The 15568-nt window shown below is 34.2% G+C and overlaps 1 protein-coding gene across 3 annotated transcripts in view; it reads right to left on the bottom strand.

The window, feature by feature from the left end:
* Window positions 1–630: 630 nt before the first annotated feature.
* LOC126366643 (elongation of very long chain fatty acids protein AAEL008004-like) overlaps window positions 631–15568 on the bottom strand; it is a 59055-nt gene continuing 44117 nt past the window's right edge. For 2 of the 3 annotated variants that reach the window (XM_050009837.1, XM_050009839.1), the window contains exons 2-6: window positions 8504–8651; window positions 6087–6277; window positions 5098–5178; window positions 3649–3948; window positions 631–3377 (exon numbers count right to left, since the gene is read on the bottom strand). In XM_050009837.1, the coding sequence (XP_049865794.1) occupies window positions 3111–3377; window positions 3649–3948; window positions 5098–5178; window positions 6087–6277; window positions 8504–8564 (900 nt within the window). In that variant the 5' untranslated portion in view covers window positions 8565–8651 and the 3' untranslated portion in view covers window positions 631–3110. Of the gene's footprint in view, window positions 3378–3648; window positions 3949–5097; window positions 5179–6086; window positions 6278–8503; window positions 8652–11601; window positions 11731–15568 lie in introns of those variants that run through there. The other variant, XM_050009838.1, reaches the window with a different exon arrangement.

Raw genomic sequence — 15568 nt, 5'->3', positions numbered from 1 at the left:
GTTTGTCTTAGATATGTTAAGACTGCTCCTCTTAAAGTATTAACTGTCTGCAGTTTTCTCCCCAGAGGGAGACCTACTTCTGTCTGTCCTATTACGTGAAGAATCAGAAATTTACCTCATGTATAGGCTGTGTATAGGTACTTATGATAAGAACTACTTAATGATTTAAATAACTAGCCACTTTAAAATGATTATTATGTCGATAGGAAAAAAAACGGGGGATTTCTCACGATTTTTTTCATCTGTAAACACATACTCAATTTACATTCTACACTGGTGGACTAAAAGTCAACTCAAGTGTTTTTGCTCTGATTTAGGAAAGTACGTAAGTCTACACAAATAATTTAGACGCGTGATTTATTATTTTCCTTTTTATGTGGTCTGATTCTCAACTCCCTTAAAATAATATAAATTATAATCATTATGATCATAATTATTTTTCTAAACCATTGCAATAAAAATTGAGTCGATGGTTTAATCCATCAGTGTACTGCATTCGATAAGTTGTTTAGAGCCCAATCTAAGATTAGAACCTGCAAACGACGAACTCACAGATCATAAATCCGACACATGAAAATGTGTGTTGTCGAATATAAAAGACTGGGGAACAGTAGAAATAAAAATAACACATAATAACTGTAATGAAATTTAATATTGAACATACAACTTGGTTATTTATGTAAGGTTACAACGCTACTAGTAAATTGTGCGATTCTATTAGAAAATACTGAAGTATCGTGTAGAAAAGCTGCTCTGTACATTATTACTACGCCATTTCATTTCCAGTTGTCAATAAGAATACATTTTACACAGTAAAATAAAAACAGGAGATAAGTATAGTCAACACCCCTCTCTTCGGTCAAATCTCAGGATTATGCATCACCCACTGAGCGTTATTAATTATGTAGATAACACACTGGTCTTATTTTACTACACGTATGATATGATGGTTAAAATCAATAGTTTTTTTGCATTCTGAAATATCATTTTGAGAGTGTTTATCGCACGCAACTACATAATTGTTTTTAGCGAATCTACGTGTTTGATAAAAGCAACCACAAACCACACGTTACCTTTAAATTTCCAATCATTATAAATATCTTAAAAGATGGACCACTCAATGTTGATTAAGATGTTAATCGCTCAAGGATTAAAGCGACCGTAAGGCTGCTTTTCCACAGGGATGTGAGAAGGAGCTCCGCTGAGCCAGGTTAGGATAAGGAAGCGATTCGATTGGTTCTTAACAAACACATGTCCCCATATATTGTGGAGATGCTGCCTAAAGATTTCCTTATCGCGAGAGCGGATGGAGCTGTTATAAACTAGTCTCTAGTTTTATACTTATAATTTTAGATATCCAATGAGATTTTTGCATAATTGATAGTGAATAAACACACGGTACAGAAAGATAATGTAATAAACGATTTGACATTTTCAATATAAAAGAACACAATACATATTTACCACAACCATATCAATTGCTTTCAATTCAAAACAATGGGAAAATGCGTTTAGTTTCCCTATCTACTCGTTTTTTTATAACCTAAATACAATGATCCGTTCTGCAACAAGAACTTAGCTTTTGTGACGTGACAAAAATGGCACGTTTTGAGAGAGATGATTTACCCCCAATAGTAGATGATATTTTACAAGTCAAGACGTATTCGAAAGAGACAGCAGACCAAATCCGTGACGTAAGCAATAAAATTCGTGAAGTAACGAGTTCTAATGCACAATATTATAGGAATAAAATCTCCATAGCAACAATTCAAAGGGCTAAATTTAGTGGGATTTGGGACTGCAACATTGAAAAATATGCATATTTGTTGCTTATTACGAGTTTATTAATATTTAGCCCTCGCCATAAAGTTTCAATATATATTATATTAATTTAGGCTTTCAAGTGGTGTTCTTCCTTAACTATCTTGTAGTTTTTAGCTAGGAGTCAAATAATAAAGACTAAAATTCGTCTGGTTTTAGAATAAGTTGATCACTCGACCTAACGTCCAGCAAAGCCCTGCTTCGCTTGCCATCACCAAGTATGTCACCATAACATGATAATTACATTACTTTAACAATATATACGTAAACACTATAGGATACAATTGAAATGGAAGACGTGTCATACAAAAGTACCACTACAATAGTTTCCAAAGTTTAATTGACAACATTCAGTTATACATTTTGAACGAATCCAGTGAAACCTCGAGAAAATCTATCAAGCAGATACTTTTAACTTCTTTGTACAAATATAATTTAAATTGGTAACTTTTCTAACTACGACTTCACTCGTGTAACATTTCGAGAGTCCTGTGTCTCGCTTTGGAAGATTTAAAATTTTCTTTTAACTATAAGCTGCCTTATCTAATACCATTACACATGTTATACAGAGAAATGTGTCTTTTCTATCATAATCTGTGTTGGCTGTTACTTAAAAGCAATCTTATATCAACACTTACCCACCTAATGCAACCATTTTAGTACCATCCGCACACATTCCATACACAACATTGTTTTAAAGATAAACAATTTTCTCTGAATACCATTTTAATAATTGAGCTTTTTCGTTATTAATATTGTACTCCTAATATATTTATAAGTACATCTACTTATATACACTGTTAACCTTGTTTAAAACATAAATAATGGTATACAAACACTAAAACATTATTCTAAATAATAAACTTTCATAACCATGTAATAAAATTACTTACAATTTTTGTCAAAGACAAAATAAAATTAACGGTCTGTATGACAAAGTAAAATTTCAAACACAGAAAACTTTATTGTAACTGTTGTACAAACCGGAATCGGACTTTTATTAAACAATTTTATTTATTATCTTATATTACTTTTGGGTATAGCGATATCACCTAAATTATATAATCGAGGTGAGATTCTATAAGAATCACATCAGCTTTATTATTTCTAAGAGCAGTAGTTGTATTTGATTGAAATCATTAAACTTCAAACGAATCAACTACTCTCTTATGTCTAAGCTCTACGTTAACTAGTTAAAAATGGTTGTGTTAACTGTCTGTATCGCCATTTGCACATGCCGTTTTTATATACCTTCAATTACATTGACATATATTTCACTATTTTCTTTTTTACTTCACTTTCTTTTCTTCTACCACATGTCCGTTTTGGACTCCATTCGACTTCGTGTGACCATTTTCTAGTTTTTTCTTAGAGTTGACTTCGGCGTTCAACTTTCTCTTGTCCACCGGCTTGCCATAGGCTTTGTAGTAGAAGTCGTAGAAGAGATAGTAGAAGAAGATTGAGTTGGGAAGAGTAAAGACGACGGACCAGCGAGGGTAGCCGCAATCGTAGAACAAGAGTTGAGAGGAGTGGAGGAAAGCAATGCAGAACTGGAGCTGAAATTAAAAACGAAGATAATTAGGCACATATAATCTTATTAGTAGCACAATGTCGTAAGTTAAACGAATATGCATATAGAAATTTTAGCAAAAGGGACAAGTATCAACTTGTAACTGAACTGTAATTTGAAAGAAACAATTGAAACAGACGTGTAGAAAAAACACTCTTTACAATCAACTGGAGGGAATGTAAATAAATAAACTGTTTTTAAGGTTGTCGCTGTAAAAAAGTAAAAGGAAATAAAACAAAATAAATTAAAAATCTTACCATTTGCAAAGTTGTAATATGCCTCTTCCAGAACAGGAACCTTTGGTACTGAGGACCCATGGCAGCCAACATGTAGTAGGTATACATGATGATATGGACAAAGGAGTTGATAACACCAATCAAGGTTCCATGACCTCCAGGGTAGTACTTAGTAGCCCCCCAAGAGATCATAGGCATCACAGTATGGTGATACATGTGAAGAAAAGTAATTTGCCTTTCCTTCTTCCTGATGACGAAAAATACTGTGTCGAGAAGTTCTGATATCTTCGCCAAGAAGTAGATGTAGACGCCTCGGGCTACCTGGAAGTTGGTGAAATAATCGTTTTCAATAAAGTTTTTTTGCAGACTGATCGTAGTACATTTTTTGTGGTCCTTGTTTGACAGGAGTCAAAGATTCAAATAAATTATTTTTCATTACATTTTCATTGAGTTTACCAAAGCACGGGTCGTACTGCAAATGGTGTGTTTACATACATGGTAAATAATTCCCGTACATATAGGATAAGCAACTTGTTTTTACATCCAATAAATGCATGAGCTAGATACTCGATGATCTCAATATCGTATTCAATAAACTAAATCAAAAACAACAACAGCAGGTTTTTTTTATAATAGCAATCAAAAGCTTGTTTACATTTGCTAATAACAATTTACAAGGCATTTAAATCAGCAGCAATACAGCTCCCTACATAATTGAAATATTCCACTACTTCACATTATTACAATATTGAATGAAGCCACTTCATATTAATACATATAGACTGGTTATATTAAAACATGTAAGCATTACATAACATACGGACATAACAATAATAACTGGTATTGTAAAAAACATGATGTCAATATAACTATTATTTTGTGCGATATAATGTATTCTACTGAGGAAACACAGTATAAATAACTATCGATGGACCTTTCAAAAACCATAAATTTGCTTTAACGTGATGTTTATGACGATAATTCTACAATAGGAAATGGTTACGATTGCAAGTTTTCACACTTCTGCCGGATACAGCACGCGACTTGAAAACTGGTAAATGGGTTGGCATAATAACAATCGTCCCCTCAAATAACCGGAGGGAGTAAATAGCATACTCTACTGCTCTTCTTCACTGTGAGATGGTCCAAGATCCTGAAGAGTAGTAGAGACGACTCTTTAGGATCCAAGATCCTGAAGAGTAGTAGAGACTACTCTTTAGGATCCAAGATCCTGAAGAGAAGTAGAGACTACTTCAGGATCTTGGACCATCTCACAGTGAAGTAGAGCAGTAGAGTATGCTATTTACTCCCTCCGGTTATTTGAGGGGACGATTGTTATTATGCCAACCCATTTGCCAGTTTTCAAGTCGCGTGCTGTATCCGGGTCCAACGAAGTTGTTACATGGCCTCCGAAACACGAAATACTTTCAGATCTGACTTTAATTTAAGCATAGAGTATAAGATACATACCCTCATAGCCTCAGGATTTGTTGAGAAGTCTACCGGCTGACATTTCCAGCTGTAATGTCTTAACCAACCTGCGTCTAGGCCCTGGAATTTAAAAAAAGAATTTAAAACATTAGCATTGATTTCCATTTGGGATCTTAATTATTTCAAAATTTCTATAGTAGAAGAAACACATTAACGACTGCCTATTTGTTCTTTTTTGTGTCTAATTTAAGTTTTAATTTTGTATTTCCTGTTTACAATAAAGTGTTGTATGTTATGATATTTTATTATGTTACACTTTACCCCATAATAATGTTTTATGAGGTATAACATAACGTAACAAAGCATTACGCGTTTATCCCCGGGGTAGACAGAGGTGTACATTATATGAATACACACGCTCCACGCCAATTATGTTTAAGTCACATGTAATAGGAGACGAGTCTATTGCCATCAACCGCGCATATCAATCATCTATGTTCCAAATATGAATTCAAAGTCATAAAGTCGATTTCAGTGGTTTAGAACCCGAGCCGGGATTCTAACCCGTGACACTACGATATTAGTTACATGTTCTCCAAACAGCTTGTGTTAATAAATTACTTGTAGTCAAACTTAAATTTCTGCCCGAAATAAATATTGCGGCTGTTTCCCGGCCTTTTTTTGACGTGACTTATTGTAGATTTGCCGCAGATGACATTAACTACATGGCCGGACAGGGGAGCGCTGAAGGCTCTCACCCGGTACAACGTTTAAGACAACGGGCCTGAGGGTGCCCAGCTGGGCGAACCTCGGCTCAGGGCGTCGTCTGAGAGGAAAAATATTTGAAAGAATTAATCGACCCACGATAGCGATAAGCGCTGATTGAGGGAAATCGACGGGGTCGGTATCGGGATCCTGAAGTGTTTGGTGTCGCGAGCTGATTGGCCGCCTCTATGGCTAGAGTGATCGGGTCGTCGGGAGCTGTTTCACGGCCAAATCACACAAATATATACTAATTAAACACTTACCTCATAAAACAACCAGCAACTGACTAGAACTTGAATGAAATTGTATACGACCAACGTCTTCTGTAGTTGGAAGGGCTTCTTGTCGGCCATATACCGGGGGCCCCATTTTAGCACGAAGTATAAGTACAGCCCGATAATTGTCAGGCCTGGTAACGGATTCCTGATCAGGAACCAATCATTGGTACGGGGATCTGAAAATTTGAGAAGAAAAGAGATTATTTTGTACTCTTGACACTAGAAACGCACATTATTGACATGGACAGTAAAACTGTTTCGTTAAATGAAGGCAACGTTACAAGTGAAAATTTTGTTATAACTGGATCTAATGATATACAGCGAAGAAGGGAATAAAGACATCAGCAATTTTTCATATCCTCGTCGGTAGCTAGTGAAAAATGAAGAACAACTTCTTCATCAAATCAACAAAATGTGCTTGTAAATAACAATCTGTTCGGCATTCAAGCAAATATTTGTTAGCGAATCTAAGCCGCAAGCTGATACATGCAGGTTAGCATGACAATACATTACTAATATAATTTTATTACGCGCATGTACAAGAATAATTGAACTGAATGTTGAAAGTTTTGTGGATAAGATTCTTAAATCAATTTCTTGTTATTTAATGCATGATCAGGGACATAAAATAAACTTTTGATGGATTGCATTGCATTCTTGTTTGAATATTGTGCGTAAACTAGGGATATTGTGTCTGACAAGAACATATTGGATAGCCGGTGTTTGAAAGTATTGCCAGTGTAATACAGTTCCTAAATTAAGACCTTATAGACTTTTATTAATTAGATGTTTTATTTGTATATATTTATTTACATCTGCGTTGCCTTCGTATGTGCTCAAAACAAATGATCGCCGATCGTAATTATATTATTCTTAAGAAAATAAATAATCATTACGACTGCAATTATGATTACCATATAGGCACATATTGTTGATGTTAGTGAAACAGGAAACCGTGTAACACTGGTAACAGAACACGATATCTCGGAAGTTGGTAAATATGATAATAATGAAGAATACATTTTATTAGCAAAGCATAGTATTGCAAGTAATAAGCTATCAGTACAAGGTTGTTAAGACAATTGTGTGAGTGTGAGTGAGACATAAATTATGCTGCTCTCTGTATTCGTATGTATTTTACAGCTCCTATGCTAGACAGAGAGCTGACGTATTTGACAACAATCAAGGAATTCTGCACCTTTACGTAGACGTAACATAGATTACATTTTATGCATCCTCTCTTTATTACTTCCTTATAGAGACTAAAGCGTTTAGAACCAATTATTTATGAGTTTGATTGATAAGTGGATCATTGCTGCAATTATTTACAAGATCGTGAGGAACGTACAAGTTATCATTATTTATCAAATGACTTATAATAGTTGCATTAACTGATATAATCTAGCATAACCTATTCATTATCTTTGTAACACATAAGTGCATTTTTTCTACGCCTGTTAGCATTTTTTACAATAAATTTTATTCTTTAGCTTTCAGTCTTATTGTAGTCATTAATCATACCTTGCAGTAGTCAATTAGGTTTTATCAAGTGGTATTATTATTTTACTACTGGGATTTCCTTGTAGATTGTTTGTGATTCAGTATTTTTCTTTTTATAATTGATTACAAAGAAGTCAAATAACAGTGTTGTAAAAATAACAGTTTTTTTTTAAGGATTTTTACATCTGTATTTTTTTACTTAATAGTTATATGTTTGTCAATTGTTACTATAATATGGAAACAGACAAAATAACCTATCTGCAAATCTATTATTTATAGAAATTGATTCATTTATTCGCGCTACCTTATATATAAAATAACCGTTGCATTTTAAAGATACGTTATGTAGGAAGAGATGCTACAGATGGTAGATTATGTTTTACAACGTACATACATTTCTTTACATGCATTTCTTTAAAATATATCTTGCTATTAAGTTTCTTGTCATTTCTTTCCTCAGTCATAATATGCAAAATGACGTAGAATCAATAAAAATTGTAAAGTTGATCTTCCACAAGTTTATTTAGAATCAATGAATTTGCATTTTATCTAATAATAATACAGCTCGGTGAATATATTCGTGAGTTTATATTAATTTACTTTTGTTTATTTTATTTAACAAATCTTCTATCGTGTGGGTTGTAAGGTATACCAATCTCGGTGTTAGCGGTGGGCTCTATTTTTTGATAATATTACATTGTTATATTCTAATTATTTTGCTCATCTTGTCTCAATAATCAGCAAGTTGGGTTTTTACGTTTTGTTATTTGAAATTTCCTTACGTATATTATATGCGGCGGTCATTACTCAGCTGCTCTGGTGTTAGGGTGATTAAACCATTATAGACTCCTGGCATGACTCATGAGAACTATAATAATCATTAATAAAATACACGAACTTACCAGCTAACTCTACGAATAAGCGATGGTATGTCTTGGCGAAGGAGTTGTTTGAAGCCGCCATGGTGTTTTTCTTGTCTACTTGAATCACAATCCCGATGTCATGAGAGGTCCTCCCGCATTTTATTGTTGGCTCTGCTTTATTTGATACCTGGAATGAGGAGATATTTTTTTCTGTTATTTAAGAACTAAATTTGAGCATTTTGGTTTCCTCTTCAATAACAATGACTGGTGTTATGTCGTTTAAAAACTCTATACAAGGAAACAATATTGCAACTTGCTCCAAATCTTTGTTATTTGGGAGATATATTAATTTGAACATGCTAGTCAAATCAGTTAGTTTTTACTCGACTGTCAAAACACGAAATTACTATGGAATTTGTATGAAAAAGCACACTGTTCACAAACGTTATAGCAGAACGTAATAAAATGTCAGATATATTATAACATTTTTCGTGAATAAAATTTATAAGTAAGTTATACGATAGAAAAAAGAAAATTGTTTTCGTCAGTTTTAGGTCTATTATTTATTTATTTTTTGTCTTTATTTAGTAATCAGAATTTCATAAATTATCTTTGATCTAGGAAACTACAATTAAAAGATCCCAGTTTGAAACTAAATTCAATTAACAATTTTGAAGTCAACATAAGCCTCCTTAGGGAAAGTTAAAAAATCAAGGTATAATAAAAATGAGTAAGTAGGGAAACGGTGTCATATAGTATTACAATAATTGTGTAACTATTGAAATTTTGAATTTTGAATTTGGAATTTTGAAGAATATAATTATAACAGTACACTCAATAAAACCCTTGAAAATAAAATAGAAGATAAAACAATTCTCTTTCACAACACTTTATATTCAGAACAGAGCACTCTAGCATTTCGGAATTCATTTTATAACACTTTTAGAATAATATCTCTGAAAAAATCTATTCAAAATACTCACAAAAAACCTATTCAAAACTATCTTAGATAACCAAGATTTATTGGGAAAATCATAAAGGTAGGAAAATCCTACATTAGTTTTAGTTTGAAAGCAAGCCAACCGGGTTACTAGCCCAAGGTCGAACCTTAACAGATTGTCACATACTCACACAAACATACATACAAACACCCATCCAAATACACCCTCCAAAAATTTTGCGTTTTTCTTGATTAGAAATTACGACTAGTGGGTGTATACAATATATCAACTACGCCTACCCCTTTGGAGCTACAAGCGCGATGCTACCTTATGTTTATGCGTTAATTTCATTCCTTACTAAAAACATTCTATTTTATTTAAAATCGAGATAAGAATAATAGACATATTGGTAGATTCAATACATCAAACGCCAGATTATAATAGTTCTTTCAAATAACGAATTACTTAGTTGCCTCCATTGTTAGTCATATATATGTAGATAAAGGCAATCTTTTGTCAGGATTGAAGCAAATGGAATTCCATAGTCTCTGCTTACCCTGGTGAGATATAGGCTATGAATATACTTAAAACATCATTTAAAATGCTATAATAAATAAATTGATCTATCCAAAAACCTTATATTGTCACTAAATTAAAATTGTTGCACATTTAATTATAATGCAATTCACAAAATATTCCGATCACTGTTTTAGATTAACAAAATTTCAATTCATTTTTATAATAAATCAATAAGTTCAGTAACAAATTAAATAACCTTTCATGTATCAAATAATAACAAATTTAATGTCAATAACAGTAATGTCAAAGAATCATTGTGTGACAAAGAGCAAAGAGGATTTAAAGTTCAGAGAAGAAAGCCTTATAAACTCATGGATGCATACAGCGCCACGACCTCCGGCGGCTTGGAAGATTTTTTTAGTTAAATAATGTATGCCCAATTACAATGACTTCCTCAATTTGACCTGTCATTTCATCGATAATATTTCCACCATTCCATTTGTACCAAATTTATAACTATATTATCACATTTTAAACCTAATTTCCTTAAACGAATTGTTGAACTTATAGATATAGTTCTTTTATCGACAATTGGTACAACCACAATGTGACGTCTCACACCTTCCCGCCCCACGAAAGATGTCAGAAAATGTTTTATTGGCTACTCCCCTCCGGTCCGCGGAGGTCCGTGTTGCTCTATGCATAGAAGTCGTAAGTTTTTTTTTTTTATTTCATCACTAATGTAGGAGCCACGTTCTTTATTTGTCGGAGTTGCATTCTCCATTCTTGTCTATCAAAAGCCAATTCTTTCACTTTCTTATAAGACACAACCCTCGCCTTCCCTTTAATCTGTTCCTGTAAGCTCTTTTTGGTCTTCCCCTTCCTTTGTTCCTACTATTGTAGTTTCCCTTCTATCATATTTTTAATAATTGTGTAATAAAAAAATAGTATTAAGTGGCCTTATCATATTGGCTCTTCTGTCCTCCATAACTGTCAATATTTACCTTTTTTCCCGTATTCTTACTTGCTTTTTTTATTTATCTAACAGTTTTTTGTCTTTTGATGGATATTACCGAGTTAATGCTCATTCTATAAAGAAGAAAAAGAACCCGATAGAGCATTCTTTTGAAACAAGAATACAAGAAAATAGCACTCTGGTTCTATGTTGCGGTTGTATGTTCGTTTGGTCTAAGCCTACCTTTAGAGCAACACGAGTCATCAATGGGAGGGGGTATAGAGCATACTCCACTACGGTGTTCCAGTACGAGTTGTCAAAAGCAATGAAAATAAGAGATAGCGCTATAGAAGCGTTTTGCCATTACCTGCAGTCAAGCACTATGGCAGAACATGTATTATTGTATAGTTACTTTATCAATAGTATCACTTCTAGCTAATGAATAGTTATATTTACACTGAATATGACAGCCCCAAAAACAAAGCTATTAGACCTAGATTTGAGAAACTTAACGCATTTCCAAAAGGTCAAACCTCTCTCCCACAAACACAAAGCCATAACCTTTAACCTTTGCGCAAATTGATCGTTTGATTTCCATTAGAAAACCAGTAAAACGGTAAAATTTAAAAATTCCACGGGGTGACGTAAGTGTAGCTTTCATAGATTGATTAGAGATTTGGCAGAACGAAAGATGTTAAGAAATATGATGCTTTGTGCCTCACCTAGTAAATGTTGGACTTTCGTCACGAAGGCGTTGGAAGACATGGTGTACTACGCAGAATCATTTCACTGGCACAGTATTGTGTATTTTTTTAATTGATGAGAGTATTTATTACATTTTTGGCACTGTTTGCGGAGCGCAACGATGCGTGCGTCTGGAACAACGGTTAGATTGCGACTGAGCTTTTATTCATCCCCTCCGCCCCGCGGCGCTCCACCCTAAATGGGGTGGGAATGGGGGTAGTTCAAGGGTGAAGACTTTTTGCGCATTGTACATCAATGGAAATGGGAATATTTTTATTCCATTAAAACTTAATTATTTATACACTGACGGACCCCGCACTAAACAATACCCAGTGCGGAAGTCCTAAACTTTTTTGTTAATAAACAGTTGCTATTAATAATAATTAATGGCCGAGAGTTTTGTTCCCACTGCCCTTAAAAAGTAGCATGGAGAATGCTACACCGACTAGAGTGTGCCTCTTAAATTAGTGATGTGACCCTAATGGGAAACCAATAACTTATACTTACGTACATATCTTTTATATTTTGAGAATCGATCACCCATAGATAACTTTTTGAGGTCGCCTAAATCCTGTATAAACATCCAATATATACGTGATCACTACGTGACGGCAAAAAAAGCGACATCCGATCTTGGCATTTTCCGTCATTCTACTTGTATTTTGTAGGCATTATTTAGATAATAAATTCAAATATCTATAAATCTTATTAGCTCAGTGTCCAAGCTAAGAATATGCGTAATTTGAGTTCAAAGTTTAAGCAAATTATGGTACCTATTTCTAGTTTTGCCAAGGTCGGAAAACATTATCTAAACTGACTACTGTTTATTTAAATAGTTTATGGTTTAATGGAAACAGAGAATCATTTTGTCCGGCCAAGTAGCGGGCGACAAATCTACAATTACTCACTTAAATCAGTAGGTAATACTACTATCTAATCTTATGGTTTCGTATAGAAGGTTCAAAATTTGACATCAGGCTATAAATGATTTACTTTTGTTGTGGTCGAAGAGCCAAGATGATTGGACACTTAATCAGACGACGAATTTATAAAAAAACCATCATAAAAGAGAAGCTAGAAGAAAAGAGAGAAAGGGAATGACCAAGGAGTTTACATGGAACATATTAAAGAGAAGGCGAACGTCGTATCATATGAGAACGTAATAGAGTTGGCCTTTCATAGACTCTTAAATTAAAGGATATGACTGGTTTTATGTCCAAAGTTTATCTGTAAAACTAGCGACCCGCCCCGGCTTCGCTCGGGTGCAATTATTTACGACATCACATTAAAAGCTTTAAAAATAACAGTATTTCTCCACTATTTAATGGATGTTATTATACATATTATAAACCTTCCTGTTGAATCACACTGTTTATTAAAAAAAAAACCGCATCAAAATCCGTTGCGTAGTTTTAAAGATTTAAGCGTACATAGGGATATAGGGACAGAAAAAGCGACTTTGTTTTATACTATGTAGTGAAGTAATCATAATTTATGCATGTCAATTGCGATACTTCAAAACAATATTCCTATAAATATTAGATATAAACATTTCTCATAAATATACCTAAAAAATAATAAAAAAATCATATCAAACGAACGAAAAACGAACGATATAAAACGTATCTTAAAAAAGATAATCCCGTCTTTTTCTTAACACACTGTATATTACGTTTGGCATCATAAATGGTTTCCCCTTCTCCCTACTCGATTCCCTTTCCCTCACGCCCTTGTAACTTTATTTTCATAGCAAGAAGATTGAATTTGGTACAATGTTTTGTAATTAAATGGGACTCTCATATCGCTGTATTCATGTCTGTTTTTTACTATTAATATGCTTGTTATTAAATACACTTTATAAGTGTTTTATATTACATGAATTATTGATTCTCTGCTGGAGCGAATTAAAAACATTCAATATAACAAAGGATCACGCCTGAATCCGCGAAGGGGTAGACAGAGGTGTAGAAATATATAATATATACTCCTTGCCAGCTATATTTAAGTCTCATTATACCTAAGAGGAGCTCGATGGCGCAGCGGTAAACGCGCTCGGTCTGCGATTGTTGAAGTTAAGCAACTTTCGCAAAGGCCGGTCATAGGATGGGTGACCACAAAAAAAGTTTTCATCTTGAGCTCCTCCGTGCTTCGGAAGGCACGTTAAGCCGTTGGTCCCGGTTGCATTAGTAATCGTTAATAACCACCAATCCGCACTGGGCCCGCGTGGTGGTTTAAGGCCCGATCTCCCTATCCATCCATAGGGAAGGCTCGTGCCCCTGCAGTGGGGACGCTAATGGGCTGGTGATGATGATACCTAAGGGGAGAGCCTATTGCCATTAATCGGACACAAACCTTGGAAAACACGTGATTTCAATTATTTATGACCCAAACATGAATCCAATTACCTATCATAAACTCTGCTGGAACATTACGAAGGTCAATAATTATTCTAATCATCTGTCATCATAAGGTCCATTTTAATGTAGCGACTACATGCTTACTTAAGTAAATAGTATCCGGGACCGAATGATTAACATGCCCTCCGAAGCACGGATCATCTTACTTATCCCAGTTAAACTCGCAAAAGAAATCACAAAATGATTTCTGTGGTAATATGTCCTGTCCAAGAATCGAACCAGGGACCTCCAGATTATGAGACTAACCTTCTAACCACTACACCACTCTGGTCTCTCTTATTACGGACATGAGTTTGTGTGTATTGTAATGATATGCGTCGTTTCGTCATATTATGTTATGTTTTATTTTATCATCCACTTCACACATACATCATTGCTCTATTTGCTAATGTTTTTTTAACAACACAAATCTCAGCCGCCGTCTACCTTCTAAGTTGTATGGTAACTTATTTACTTTGACCTACCACGCCTTCCCGAGCCCATACTATTGCAATGTAACCACAGGTTTTCCCTTTACCATCATAGGTCCAAACTAACTGGACAAACGAGAACTACAAACAAAATTATTGCTGCTACCTCAGAAGTCGAAAGGGTATTGGAATAAGGTTAAATTTGTTTGTGCTGCGAGTGAATAGTGTTGTCCAGTTGGTTTCGAAATGTCTCGCTTCGTTGCTTTGTCCTAAATACTTGGACATAGACTTGGTACAGAAAACCCTGTCGTCTCATCATGTTATCGTACATGCGTAATGAGATGGGCAAAGTCGCAATTACACGGAAGACACTTTGGTACGAAGTCTTGAGATAAGTACATATTTAGTCGTCTAGAGAAAACCATATACTTAAGTAAGCGCCGTTTTGACAAATCACATTCTGATGTGATGGACTTCAACAAAACTTCGATTTCTTTCAATTAATTTCACTCCGAGTTTAAAATTTTACTTAATATTTTACCGGGAGTTTTTTATTTTATTTTATTACTTTTTATATTTTATATTGCTGCGACAGACATGTGCCTGTATCGATGCCGGTGAGAAGGTATTAATATATTTCGTGACCATTGTTTTATATTTTAATTGGTTTTATTTGTTTTATCTAATTTTATTTTATTTTATTTATTATTTTAATTTATTTGAATGTTTTATTATAATTATAAATTATGGATCATCTATGGATCATAAATTATGAATCTGAAATAAATAAATTTTAATTTAATTTTTGTTATTTTAACAATGTGATACACAGATGATGAACAGAGAACAGAGATGTGGTGTACAAGACGATATAGTGACTAAGATTGAGAAGGGAATGTTAAGTTTGTTTGGACACATAAAGCGGATGAAGGATAATGGAATTGCAAAAGCGGTATATAAAGCGAAAGTTGATGGTAGGGCTGGCAGAGGAAGACCTAGAAGGACTTACATTGACCAAATTGGAGATGTCCTTAGAAAAGGTTTAGTATGATGTACTCTGAACCGGCGTGCGTGTATGAAGTGAATGATGAATGTAGAGGAAGCAAGAGAAGTGTATC

Source organism: Pectinophora gossypiella, chromosome 5 (assembly GCF_024362695.1).
Source record: "Pectinophora gossypiella chromosome 5, ilPecGoss1.1, whole genome shotgun sequence".
NCBI lineage: Eukaryota > Metazoa > Arthropoda > Insecta > Lepidoptera > Gelechiidae > Pectinophora > Pectinophora gossypiella.
This window is presented reverse-complemented; position numbering and strand designations above follow the sequence as displayed.